The sequence below is a fragment of the Carex rostrata genome, chromosome 20 (genome assembly GCF_964058835.1).
Source record: "Carex rostrata chromosome 20, lpCarRost1.2, whole genome shotgun sequence".
Taxonomy (NCBI): Eukaryota; Viridiplantae; Streptophyta; class Magnoliopsida; order Poales; family Cyperaceae; genus Carex; species Carex rostrata.
The window spans coordinates 70,250-85,092 of NC_135937.1; the positions used below are offsets into that span (position 1 = coordinate 70,250).

At 39.7% G+C, this 14,843-nt stretch overlaps 1 protein-coding gene and 1 non-coding gene across 2 annotated transcripts; one reads left to right on the forward strand and one right to left on the reverse strand.

The window, feature by feature from the left end:
- Window positions 1-12,545: 12,545 nt before the first annotated feature.
- LOC144572904 (small nucleolar RNA R71) lies at window positions 12,546-12,652 on the reverse strand. The gene has a single exon (XR_013517830.1). It is a non-coding gene; the product is annotated as a small nucleolar RNA R71 (small nucleolar RNA).
- An 853-nt stretch (window positions 12,653-13,505) lies between these two features.
- On the forward strand, window positions 13,506-14,843 carry LOC144572763 (uncharacterized). Its single transcript, XM_078322437.1, has one exon. It carries the CDS (start codon window positions 13,506-13,508, stop codon window positions 14,841-14,843), a length of 1,338 nt encoding a protein of 445 aa, XP_078178563.1.

Here is a 14,843-nt window from a genome sequence, read left to right on the forward strand (position 1 = left end):
CAGATCTCCATTCAGGCCTCGCAGCGGGCCATCCAGGAGACTCAGTCCGGCTTGCTCGAGTCTCAGCTCGCCATTCAGGAGACGCAGGCCGCTCAGGGGGACGCTATTTTCGATATTCGGGCCGATGTCGCTCAGCAGGCCCTGAGTATTCAGCGTATGGAGCGACAGATGACTGACTGGCATTTCTTCATGGACCACGGTCACTGGCCTGACCCACCACCACCCTAGACTTCTCAGGTTCGCTTTCCTTTACCCGAGCTGTTACATTTTCTTTATCTTTATGTCTTGAAGCATTGAGGACAATGCTCAGGACAAGCTTGGGGGGGAGACATTTGCATGTAGGTCATGTTTACTTTATCGTTATTTTTACTTGTATTTTTTTTCGTATTTTCTTGCATTATTAGGTGAAAATTTGCGTGAACTGTTAGAATTTAGAGTAACTTTGAAACATTTCTGGTTGTAATTAGGATAGCCCTGAATGAATTGGAACTAACCCATGATTGGTTATTGAACTGCTTACGTTGAGATGTTTTTAATGATTGAAAAAGATGAAAAATTTAGAATTGCATCGAGCAAAATTATTTGAATAAACTGAAAATATGTTTTTAGGAATTGAGATGTTCAATTGAGAAATTTTGGAATATCCGTTGGTATGAATGAATACCAATGGATGTGTGTATTCATGGTATTTGCTTGTCTAAAAAAAATAAATAAAAAATAAATAAAAAATAAAAAAAAAATAAAAAAGAGATGGAGAAAATAAGAGTACTGGCAATAAGTCCTATTGGGCGCCTTTGAGCTCGTCTCCCAAAATAAATTTTTTTTAATTAACAAAAAAATAATTTTTGCATATACCAACACACATCGTTCGCAATTTTCTTGCCTGAGTTTGTTTCAAGCTTGGGGGAAGTTGAAAATCAATATGAATAAAAGCATAGGCTCGGTAAAAGAATAAAATTGTTTCGATCAAACCTAATTATGTAGTCTTTACAATCATTAAAAGCATCTCAAAATATGAAGTCCAATTGACCAATTGGTGGAGTGAATTAAGGTTTATAAAGAAATGTCCAAGTTACAACTGAAATGATTCTAGAAATTCTTAACCATAGCAGATTCACGTAAGTTTTTACAATTAGATTTGTAATAGCATTTAGGTTTAGTAGTCTAGCCTCAAACCCAAGTTTGAATCTGTTTGCTTGAGGGCAAGCAAAGGTTTAGCTTGGGGGAATTTGATACCTCGCATATTTAGCCTATATTTGACTTGATTTCATACCAAATTCATGTTCCAAATTGTCAAAACCGTGTGCATTTCATTGATATATTCTTAGAATTTGGTACTGCTGAGAGTTTGTTTGTTTTCTGCAGGATTGGAGCAAAATACACGAAGAAACGGCGTTTTTGGACACCTTGGTACGGCCCTTACCAAACTTGGTACGGCCTGTACCAAACTTAGCCGTTTCAGCCTTCTTCCCACCTTGTACGGCCTGGCCGTACCAAATTGGTACGGGCCGTACATAGGTGCCGCCTGACAGAATTCAAATCTTGGCAGAGGCTATATATAGCGGGGGATCTCTCCATTTTCGAGGATTCCACTTCATTCCAGATTGAGAGCTCAGTGAAAGAGAGAAAGAGAGCAAAGGAGCAAGAAGAGAAGATCAAGGAAGAGGAAGAGGCGAGAATCGACGGATCTACACCTTCTCCATTCCCGATCTTCAATCTAGTTCTTTCATGACTTTCTCTATCTCTTTTCTTGTATATCTGGACAGATCCATGACTTGTGAGTAGTAGACTTTCGTTTCTAGGGTTTGTAGATGGATTTTCTTGATTTGTGTTGCTTTTCTTGATTTGGATCTTGTATGAACTCTTGTGATTGATTTGATTGTGAATTTGCTTGTCTTGATTGCTTTGTGTTGCTGTGATTGCATGTGGTGTGCCTGTAGTGGTAGATCAACCCTAACAAGGTCATGTGACCATTGCCTTCTCTCAACCAAACCAATCCCTTTAGGTAGATTTGATCGAATTGAAGCCGAAAGGTTGAATTCTCCTCTAATCGACAGATTAGAGGTTACCTTAGATCTCCAATCAATCAACTAGAGGATCTGGACCAAAACACGAGAGTTGAGGTTTAGAAACCCTAGAAGGTGAAGAATTGAATCCAAAACTTAGATCTTGAACCAACAAACGAGAGTTGAGGTTTAGGAACCTTAGGTATGGTCAATTGAACCTTTATCAAGAGTTTAATACGAGGTACCAGCAAGAAATGCATCAACTCGAACTTGTAAGCTCTGTTCTGGTAAACCAGTACGGCCCTTACAAGAGTGGTGCGGCCTACCCGTACCAAGCCCCATACGGCTTGGTCATACCAGGTTGGTGCGGCCTGGCCGTACCAACTTGGTAAGGGCCGTACCACTAGAGGCAAATCAGAGATGAAGTCTGAAACCCTTGAAACATCTTTTATCCCAAATCAAAACACAGTTTATACCTTTTCTTGCACATTTACTATTCTATATCATTGTGTGATTGCTTGAGTTGATTCCTTAGGAAAATTAAACACCAAAACCCCTTTTTCTCACTTCTAGTCTTTAGCTAAGCTAAGTAAAATTCTAGATAAAGAAACCGTCCCTGTGGATCGATACCCGATTATACTCCTCGATAGGGTTGTGCACTTGCAACCCTAATCGGAAGGTGTAACCGAGGTTTAAAAGGTACGCTCCCAAGCGTACCGAAACTTGTGTTGCGCTTTACGCCGATCAACAACTAGTATCCTAATATTCTAATAATATAAATATAATATTATTTAATTACTCTACTCCTACAATACAGTAAATTCAGGTTTTTCAGGGTTTATGCAATTCTACCTATAGTGCAGAAAGGATAAACATGCTCTACAGTTTTAATGCATCTACTTAAAAATAAAGTACAGATGTCAGGTCAGATGGAACGACTGGTAAGAGTACGCCCACAAAAAGAATAATTCATATATCCCACACCTGTAGGGCTGGAGTCTCTGTCGCTAATAATCAGTGTGCTCCGCGTATGCTCCGAACTGCGGGTCAGTCCAATCGATTTACGGATCGGACTCGTACGGAGTCGACTGATCTAAAATTACAAAATTACACTAATTAGAGTCTACTCTAAGATACTCTAACCCTCGCCCCAATTATTGTGTAAGTTAAATTCTCAATTGTTTCGGTTAATAATAATAGGCCAAGCCCATTTTTCAAACCACATTTGCACAAATATCCCTAAATTATTTAATTAGCACCAGGGGTCTAAAATATGCAAAAACACCACTAATTTATTTATATTCACAATCAAGTCCCTGTCAGGTCAAATTTATAGTACCAGCGGTCTCACTGGGCTGGTACCACTGGTACAAGCACTTCGCAAATCAGCACATCAACACCACAGCACAGGTCAAATAGCCTCAACAAGGCATCAACAAGCAACAACAAAACAGGAAGACAGAACAAGTCAACCAGACCAACAAAACAAAAACAAACACCAGGTCAGATCAGAACAGGCACACCGGCACAACAGAACAGGCAAGGCCAAGCATCAACAGAACCAGCAAAACAGAACCAAGCCCCAGGTCAGAATCAGAATAGGCATGCCAGAAATCAACACATGGCTCAAGCCTCAATTCAGCACCATTTGCCGGGAAAAACAACAACCCGAGCAACAGTGTATTTATCTAAAAATTCCTCAACAAAATCCAACTAATTGAACAAGAGGCTCGATAATTTACCCGATTAGAGCTAGCCTGGTACGGAGAGAGCAAAAAGGGGAAGGGAAGAATCGACACCAGCGCAACAACAACTAGCACCAGCCCAGCACAGCACCAACCAAGCACCAGAACAGCACCAGTCAAGCACCGGGACGATACCAGCCAATAGGCGTACCAGAACAGCATACCAGAACGACAAAAAGAGGGAATTTACAGCTATTCTCAGCTCATGAGACCAAATCAAACAAAAACCGGAGCAATTAGAGAGGGAGGGGAGGTACTTATACCCAAAGGAGCATAAAGAGAGGGGGGGTCGGCCAAGCCCTCTGACAGGGTAGGCATGAGTCAAACGGGTCAGGGAGCAGGTGCAAGGCCATCTCTCGTCTCACCTTCTCCTGTACGGCATCTGACAAGAGACGAGACAATGGCGAAAATCGGGCACGCACAAGCAACGAGCGGGAGGGAAAAGGTCCCATCGAACCGTTTAAACCGTCTCCAGTAAGCACAAACAGGAGAGGAGATGGGTCACAGTGGGGTCGTGGGTCAGTGAAGGAAGAGAGGGGAGGTGCTAGGGTTCCAAGGGAGGGAAGGGGCTGGTGAATAGAGAGAGACCGAGTGGGACACGGGAAGGAAGAAAAAGAAGAAAATAGAGTAGAGGGGGTTTGCTTTAAGATTCGGGCTGAACGTATTTAACGGATTGAGATTTTCCAAAAGGTCACGCAAATATGAGGTGTTTCAGAGGAGTGTGTATCCTCTGAGATATCTCAACTTTTGCGTGACCGACGTGTCCGGTGCCAATTCGGGGATAGCGCAGGGGGCCAGTATTATATGAGATTCAAGATTCGTGCAGAACGTATTTGAACGGTTCAGAATTATCATTTTTTAGGTTCCTTATTTCTTAATTGTTGTATAGATTGAAGTACTGGTTAGTTATTATCTATCTTTTTTTAATGAAGTTTCTATTTTTTTCTGAATATTTTATTTTCAACAATTGTTAATAATTTTTACATAATTATTTGGCTCGGTATTTTCTAACAATTCCAGGCTGGGGTCATTTGGGTTATTTTCTAGCCTACCCCAACTTGTTTGGGAATAAAGACTTTGAAGAAGAAAGAAGAAGAAAAAGAAGAAATTTAACCCATCATTTAACCAACTGGGGTCATAACGTTGTAATAATTCAGGAGGTGGGGTACCAAAAAGAAAAATAAGAAATTTAACCCACCGATAAAAGTCTCTTCCACACCAAGCTTTGTCAGATCCATCGCTCCATTACCCACTGCTTAGGAGGCAAGAAAATTGACCTAAATGTGGATTTTGTCAAGATACCAAATAACAAACAAAGAAAACGGCAGAGCTGGGAGGCCACCGCGAGAAACACGTAGCCGTTGGATAGCACGTGGCGAGCGTGAAAGATGAGAGAACTACAGCTAGCACAAATCATTTTTTTTGTAGCAAATGGCTAAATCGTTGAGAGCCGAAGGGAAATTTTTAATGGTGATGCAAGGTGACGTGAGCACAATATAATCTGATGCATCCATCTGCTATCGGACGGTAAAGAAGTGGGGTGTTATTATAGAATGAACAGTAACATCACATTCAAAATTAGTATATTATAAATGTATTCATCCATCATGTACACTCACATTTAATTGGTAGGACGATATTGATTGAGGGCTCAAATACCACATTGCTTTCTTGTTCCAATTACATTAATTCTTCATCTTTATCTCTGATTTTAAAGTCTAAACACATGATCCAAATAGCTGAACATGATATCCACATTAAAATATATTTAGAGATCAAATTATATATTTTTTGAAATTTTTTTACTATTTTTTAAAATAGATACAAGATTACTGTTTTTAAGAAAATTTTGGATCATCTAAAAACAGTGGTTTTGTATCTATTTTCAAAAATAGTAAAAATATTTTATGTTGGATTTATTAATTGGTATGTCCGTTATGGGAAACCCGAATCCAAAACCTAATCCGTTGTGAAGAGGTGCATTGGTTTTTATATAAACCCTATCATTCTCTCTCTCTGATTAATAGAATAGTGACTACCAAAAAAGGAAAAAAAGATAGAGAGCACCAAGAAACACTCTGTTAACGCTTGAAGGTTTTAAGTCGTGGAAAACACAAGGCTTCCAGTTTCGGCTTGTGATTTCTTGCAGAACCAGTGATACTGCTATGCTCATAAGATATGCTTCCGCTTCCGCACGAATATTAACGGAGTAATTTGTAAGTTCTATCCGTTAATTAGCATTTTTTTTTTAAAGTGGCATGGGCCACCAGTTTCATTAGAAACTAAATTGTTCTTACAAAATGTGCCATGTTGGCAGTTACAGTACTCAAAAGCATAACAGTAGCTAGTAGGCTAATTATCAATCTGATTGTTAAGCAATCAGAGGATGAGCAACACTAATCAGCAACTAAGAGTAGGATGGCATGACATACAAAACATACAAAACATAGAGATGAAAACTAAGCATAAAATAATATAAAATTTGGTCTCCAATTACATTTTAATATGGATATCATTTTGACAGCTGTTTGGAACTTTGGATCAAGTGTTTGAATTTTGAAATCAAAAATATAAATATAAAATATAATTAAAGCATAAAAATAATGAAGCATTTGAACCTTCTTCATATTAATTTGCAACATCAAATTGACAAGACGCTACTAACTGAATTTTTTTTAAAAACCATAAATAAAAAATAATATTTTACCAAACCAACTTGATTACTTTGATTTTTATAGAAACCAAAATAACTGAAATGTCATTTCGGTCTGAATTTTTTTTTCGAAACCGAAATGACATTTTGGTCAGAGGTGTTTTCTCAAGTTTTACCATCATTTTTTTATCGAAATATATGAAAATGACTTAGACCGAAATGATATTTCGGTCCCGAAAAAAAAAATTCGAACCAATATAATATTTTGGTTCTTATAGTTTTGTAAATTCAAAACAATCAAATTAGTTTCATAAAATATTGTTTTTCTATTTATGGTTTTTTTTTTAAATTCCTACTAACTTGTGCCATCAAATCCTTGTAAGACGACACTAACTTGTGCATCAATCCCCCGTGCAGCTTGTGCATCAATCCGGATGGGATCATGACAGTAGTCGGTGTTGTCTTATAAGGGTTTGACTTTGAAATGATAAAGTGTGGAAACTATTTGGTGAGGTGTTTTTGAGGTATTTAAATTATCTTCAAAGGGATTGAATTGATTTTGTTGAATTGACAAAGTTTGGAGAGCAAAATTATGATGTGATGTGCTTACCAAGAGAGTTTAATATAACTCTAAAGGTGTATTGGATCGACTTCAAACGTTGAATTCAAACCGTTGAAATCCATGTACTTCATGAGTGATGCATATACATGAAATTTTTTAAAAGTTTCGTGTTTAAGATCAAGCGGTCAAAGAAATAATAAAAATTGAATATATAAAACAACCTATAAATTAACTTAGCAAATATTCATTTCTTTGACCTTAGAGGAAATAAACTTTAAACTTTCAAAATTTTGAATGTACATACATCACTCATGGAATACATGAATTTCAACAGTTTGGATTCGGCGTTTGAAGTCGATCCGATATTCTATTTGAAGTTATGCTAACCAAACCCTCTTGGTGAGCACATCACACTCTAGCTTTGCTTAAGTTTGGGTATTATTGTAGATGTTTTAGGATGAAATAAGGGTGTCGCAGTCGCATTATGGGCCAATTTTTTTTTTTATTCTTACCATAATCGAAAAAAAATAAACCAAAACACCTCTGTTTTTGGAGATTTTTTATTCTATTCACAGCCAATCTACAGCCCATTTATGAGGGGCCACAGATTGGCCTAGAGGTCTCTAAATCCCAGTGTTTTAAAATGCGGCCGCATGGGCCGCATATGCGTATGCGGTCGACAGCCGTGCTCAGAATACCCATGCGGTTTTCCATGCGGTTTTGACCATGCGGTCCGAATATGCGGTCATGCGGATTAAAAATGCGGCCATGCGGTCCTAATATGCGGCCATGCGGTCTGAATATGCGACCATGCGGACTAAAATATGCGGCCTTGCAGTTTTTCCATGCGGTTTTGATAATTTGATTGTATTTTAATTAAAATTTATATTAAAAAAGTCAAAAAAATTATTGTTGGTTATGTAATTATGTGAAAATAAATTCAAATATATGAATATGAATATGAATATATATATATATATATATATATACGTGAATTTTTATTTTAAAATCCGCATATATAAATCCGCATGAAAATCCGCATATGCGTCCGCATACCGCATATGCGGTATGCAGTGGCCTTCCGCATGCATGAACAAAACCGCATTTTAAAACACTGCCAAATCCTAAATATATTCAATATTATAATGCATTTTTTTGCCTTTTTGAGGACCTCTATGCCAATTTGCGACCCCCATAAATGGGCTGGGCCACAGATTGACTGTATTACTCGGGTAAATATCGAAATCCCTAAAATGAAAGTGTTTTGGTTTATTTTTTTTATTATGGAATTAAAAAAAAAATCGGAGGCGACATGTATTCGGCCCAAGAAACTAAAAAGGAATTGAGTTTGGGAGTATATGATATTCTATCGTCAATATTTCTATTAAGGCGATGTTGTGTAAGATTTAATTTAAAAGGAAATTCGTAAAAGGCATGCTCGTTCAATGATCATTTTCATTACGACATGATTTAAGATTACATAGTCATTTTTTTTTACAAATACAATGATAAACATTCAAGACGTCACTCAACGCTTCTTTTTAATATTATGAAACACCTCTCCGTTTCGTACGGTACTAAACTACTAATTAAGGCTCCGAAAACATTATAAAAACCTAGGACGTACCTCGCACGCGTCATTAGATGCCCCCTAGTGTCAATTTATTTTTTCTTTTTAAAAAATTGAAAAACAAAGTCAAATTATCGGAAATAAAACGATTTTTTTTAGATCTCATATATGGAATCGAATCAATAATTCGCTTCCATTCAAATATATGTTGGGATCGGATCGATAGTTTGGCCTCATTAGTTTTTGTAAATTATAACTTGTCTTCATTACGGAAGATTTGAAAATAACTAAAATCAAATTATTAATTTGATCACACTAGGGACGTTAAAATTTGCAGACCCTCTCCTCTTCTTTTTCTCTTCCAAACTTCCTTATTATGTGACGTGTTTTATAATAAAAATCAGTGAAACTTAAGTATTGATTCGGTTCTGTTGATCTCTCTCCGAATAGACCTACCTATTGGTTAGATTTCATTAGGGGTGTACAAAAATACTATCGACCCATCCGACCCGATCCGTATTTTATCGGGTTGAGATGTTACTGGATCGGGTACGGGTTAGATTTTGACAAATCCGTTACTCTGGGTCGGGTCATAAATTTGCTCTTAATAACCCGTTTATATCCGGATCCGGCCTCCAATCTACGTTTCTACATTTTTTTTTTTTTGTCTTTCTTGCATTGAGGTTACCATTCTCTTCATTAATAAAACAATGTGTAAGGTTTGATAGTATGATATTCAATTTTTTATGTTGTCATGTACATTGGAATTTATTTATTCTATATGTTGCACATGAACTGTTTGCAAAAATGCTTAACTGACTTATGTTGTCTTAATTTTCTTTATCAATCTTTGAATGAACTTGCAAGAGTTGCTATTTACTAAATTCTTTAAATAATTGTGTTCATTGGCACATATGATTTTAACATTTTAATATATAGTGCTTCATTATATGTCGCTGACTTTTATTTTAGGATGTTGCATTCTAGATATGTTTTTTTTTTTTTTTTGTTATGGATGTTATATGCTAAATTATTTCTATTTCATTTATGTTTGTCACTTTTATTTGTACCTAGTTTTAATAAAAATAGTAAAAAGATATATAATAAATTTTCGATCAAAATTATAACCCGTTTAACCCATCTAACCCGTATAAAAAAAATAGATAGGTTGGATTGGATTATGAGTGGGTCAAGTAAAGAATTTTTTTAACCCGATGTAATCGGATTGGATTCAAATTTTAATAAAATATCATCGACCGACCTGTCCCTTGTACACCCCTAGATTTCACCAAGTATCCCATTGTTTCGACTGTATATACAACAAGAAAAAAAAAGTGCTGTTCATTTAAAAAAAAAAAAAAAAAAAAAAGGAAAGGAAAGGAAACAATCGCTGTGACTATAGTCCCATAGGTGCATGTGGTGCCTGTTATTGTGGTCAGATATTAGTTTATTATTATTATTTCTAAAACATATCTTACATGCATTTTTCTTGTTTCTCACGTATCCCTGTTTTTTTATTTTATAAATTAAATTAAGTTAGAAAACTAGTCGGATTTGGGTGAATTGAACTCTCTCCCAAACAATCCATCGAAGAAACTTTCCAATCATCGGTCTTTAACCTCTCCAATAATATGTTAGAATAATTAGTTTAGTACGTGAGCTACAGTACCCGCATAGTACTTGTGTTGCAGTACCGCACTTAGAGGAATTTTTTCAATTTGACAAAAGATTTAAGCGACTTCCTTCATAATATCTGATATCACTTTATTAGACCTATTATTTCGACTTGTTTCCATACAAAAATCTATGTTTTGAACCAACAAATGGTGCCTTTTACATTGAATATCCATAGAATGTGGTACTGCTATGTTTTGGTTCTTACTTTGCAGGAATCAGGCGAAAACGGGCAAAATCAGGGAAGTTACTGAAATCTGAGACATCCGATGCGACCCTCATCACATCCGATGCGACCCTCATCAGAGTCGATGCGACCCTCATCAGAGTCGATGCAGGTTGCATCAGACCTGATGCAGGTCGCATCGCGAGTTTCCAGAGCAGACAGCAAAGGCCCAGAATTGAAGCACTCATTTTAAAAAGCCTATAAATAGGCCACCCCTGCTACCAGAGAGGGGGTTCCGAAATTTAAAGATTCAAAGCCTCAAGGAGAGAGAAAAGATCAAGAGAGAAGAGAGAGATTGGAGATCACTTGGAGAAGAAGAGAAGATTGCAAGATCCTCTCCAATCCACCTTGGATCTTTGAGCTTCATCATGATCTGCCTATTCTCTCTCTCCTTTATGCTTTCTTTTGCTATGCTTGAGTAGATCTCTAGTTCTTAGGGTTAGGATGTAGTCTCTAAACCTTGTCTTTGAGTTGAATGATGTTTTGATCTAAGTTTGAACTTGTGTGATTGTTGTTTGAGTATTCATTGTTTGCTTGATTGTGATTTCTTGATTGATTCTTGATTGTCTACTGTTAGATGTCTATAGCATCTCTTCTAGTAATTTGGCCTTGATGTATCTTGTAATTGTGATTGAGCATTTGAGGTAGATCTAAGATCAATAGTAGCCGAGAGGTGAAATTTCTATTATCGAAAGGTTGTAGATACCTCTAGTTAACCAGACAATCAATTTAGGTTAGATACCAGTAGGCGAGAGCCACAGGTTGAAGCCTCGCACAAGAAATCAACTTAGATACGAACACATGTCAGCTCTGCTCGAGGGCCATGCGACCCGCATCAGAGATGATGCGAGTCGCATCATACGGGTCGCATCAGAGATGATGCGAGTCGCATGATAGGTCCAGATAAGGCAAAGTTTGGGATGAAACCTGAAACCCTAGGAACGCCTTTTATCTTTGATTCAAAACTAAAACCTTTAACTGCTTTCATTACTGTTAATTGAATCTTCATTTGAAATTAGGAAATATAAATAAATCAAACCCAACTCTTCGCACTTCTAGTACCTAGCTTGGATAAGTGGTGATTTAGAATCGAATTAAACCGTCCCTGAGAATCGATACCTTAATATACTATACGGATAGGGTTGTGCACTTGCAACCCTAGACGAGAGTAGATTCAAGGTTTAAACTGGTATAGCTTGCTATACCTGAGACTTTGTAGCCTACTTTTGTAAGCGAACAAGTTTTTGGCGCCGTTGCCGGGGACGGTTATCAATTCTTTTCTAGATTTTTGCTTATCTTAGTTAATCTAGATTTTAAATTTGTATCTTTTCTTTTTCTTTACTTCCTTATTACTAAAAACTGGCTTTCATACCCCCTCCTGCAGGTAAATTCAGGCTGACTTACCAACTAAGGAGCAGAGGACCGCTTTTTGACGACACTCCTCCAGACGACACAGTTCCTGCTCAGTCATCAACTGACGCAACCAGCATCGAAGTCGACGCGACCCTCATCACATCTGACGCGACCCTCATCAGAGCTGACGCGGGTGGCATCAGAGCTGACGCGGGTGGCATCAGAGCTGACGCGGGTGGCATCAGAGCTGACGCTGGTGGCATCACTATTGACGCAACTTGTGTGACAGAGACAATGTCAGAGCATCCAAGCAGGGAAGATAGGGAAGCAGATGCCAGAGAAAGGGAAGTCCTGACCGACCAATCTGACGATGAAATGGATGTCTTCATGCCAAGGACCTTACGGGAGTTCAATGTACCAAGGGCTGGGGATGTCAGAGGTGCAATCAGACTACCAAGGATACCTGGGCAACAACCGAACTTCAACCCAGGAGTTGTAAACATGGTTCAGCAGAATGTCTTCAATGGCATGGATCACGAGGATCCACATGCTCATCTCCAAACCTTCCTCGAGTGCATCACAACCATCAAGACCAATGGGGCGACAGCTGATTACACCAAACTTGCTTTATTTCCTTTTACTCTTAGGGACAAGGCTAAGAAATGGTTAGGGTCGTTACCAAGGGATTCTATTACCAATTGGAAGGAGATGTCTAAGTTGTTTCTCACTAGGTTTTTCCCCCACAAAAGAACTGCCAAGGTAAGGAACCAACTGACCAGTTTTAGGCAGAGGTCCGATGAACCCCTCAATGAGGCATGGGAAAGGTTTAGGGAATTGCAATACTCTTGTCCCCATCATGGTATTCCTGATTGGTTGTTGATTCAAACATTCTATGATGGTCTAACTGAGAGCACTCGCACTTCTGTTGATGCAGTTGCAGGTGGGGCGTTAATGTCAAGGGAACCTCTGGAGGCCATGAACCTGATTGACAACATGGCACAGAATCAACAGTGGTCTTGCCGTGACAACACCCGACCTGGAGGTGGAGGCAAGTACGAAGTTGATCAAATCACCACTCTAATCACCAAGTTGGATGCCATGCAGAGGGCAATGGACAAGTTGAGTGTGAAGGCAGTCGAACATCTGCCACAAGTCTGTGTCATGTGTGGAGATGAAAGGCACCCTTATGAGCATTGCCCACTAGTGCAAAGGGATGAGGAACTCGAGCAAGTAAACTATCTCCATAATGAATCATCCCACTTTCTGAGACCCCAATTCAACAATCCCTCCTTCACCAACTCCTTCAACAACCCTTCTAGCAACAACAACAGGAACTTCTACCAGAATGCTTCCTTCCCCAATCAGAACCATCGAGCACCTCAATCCAGTCCTTCTGAGCCATATATTGCTCCCGCTGTGAGTAATTTCATATATGAGCAAGGAAAGATGAACCAGATGATGTTTGAGCAAATGAATCAAATGGCTGCTCAGAATAAGTTGCTGATGGAGCAAATAGATGCCCAAAACAAGTTGATGATGGAGAAAATGGGTCACCAAACCGCACCAAGCCAACCACAACTTGGAAAGCTGCCCGCGTAGCCAGAACCAAACCCCAGAGGAGAAGCTAAGGCGATCACACTGAGGAGTGGGACCCAGTACGATGAACCAGCCTTCCCAACTGATCAGATTCCAACTGATGCGACCCGCACCACAACCATGCGACCCGCATCAACCTCGGAGGAACCTGTGAATCCTGGTCGCATCGAGCCAATGCGACCAGCAACACCACCTGAAGAACCTGTGGACGCGACCCGCAATGGTACCATGCGACCCGCATCAAAAGGGTCTGACAAAGAGAAAGGAAAAGGGGTTGAGAAACCTGTACCTTACATACCACCTGTGCCCTTTCCCCGACGATTAGCTGAGAACAAGTTGAACGCACAATTCGCTAAATTCACTGAGGTGATCAAAGGCCTGCACATCACGATTCCGTTCACCGAAGCTCTGACTCAAATGCCTACTTATGCCAAGTTCTTGAAGGACATTCTATCCAACAAGCGAAGCTTGGGGGGGCATGAGAGGGTGAAACTAACGGAGCAGTGCAGCGCCATTCTGAACAGGGAGCTACCACCCAAACTGGGAGACCCTGGTAAATTCTCAATTCCTTGCAAAATTGGGAAAGCTACCATCAAGCGAGCCCTGTGTGACCTAGGGGCCAGCGTGAGTCTCATGCCACGCACCATCTTTGAGCGCATGGGAGTAGGCGAGCTCAGACCCACGCGCATGACTCTACAGCTTGCTGATTCATCTGTCAGGGTACCACTCGGCATAGTGGAGGATGTGCCAGTTCTAGTCGGAAAGTTCTATGTCCCTGCTGATTTTGTGGTGATGGAGATGGAGGAGGACAAAGAAATTCCCATCATTCTGGGACGGCCATTCTTGAAGACGACTCGAACACTCATTGATGTGGAGAACCGAACTCTGACTCTGCGGATTGGAGATGAGAAAGTGGAGTTTAATCTCAACCGAGCTATGAAGTGCCCCTCTGAAACAGAAACATGCTGCTGGCTTGGTGTGGTCGATCAATTGGCCAAAGAACAATCTCGTAGGCAATACAGACCGGATGAATCCCACGCGGGTCGCGTGCCACAGTTCGAAGGCCTGGAAAACAGAGAACGAGGATCTGATGAAGCTGACGCGAGGTCTTCACACGATCCGAGTGAACCTGACGCGGACCGCGTCAAGGTCCACACAGAGCCGCCGACTCCTGAGCTCAAGCCTTTTCCAGCTAACCTCAGGTATGAGTTCCCAGACCCAAATAACTCTTGTCCTATGATTTTCAATGCAGACCTCGACCCAGCTCGCATCCTCAGATTCTTGGAGGATTTGAAAGCTCAGCAAACTGTGATTGAGGACTTGATCAAGAAGGTGATAAGCACTCATCCAGCCACATGCAAGCTCAGGACTTTACCAGCAAACCAGCACACGGTCTGTACACCTCCGAAGTGGGCACTCCGCCCAGAACCGCCTGATCCACCTTCCATCAACCAGTGA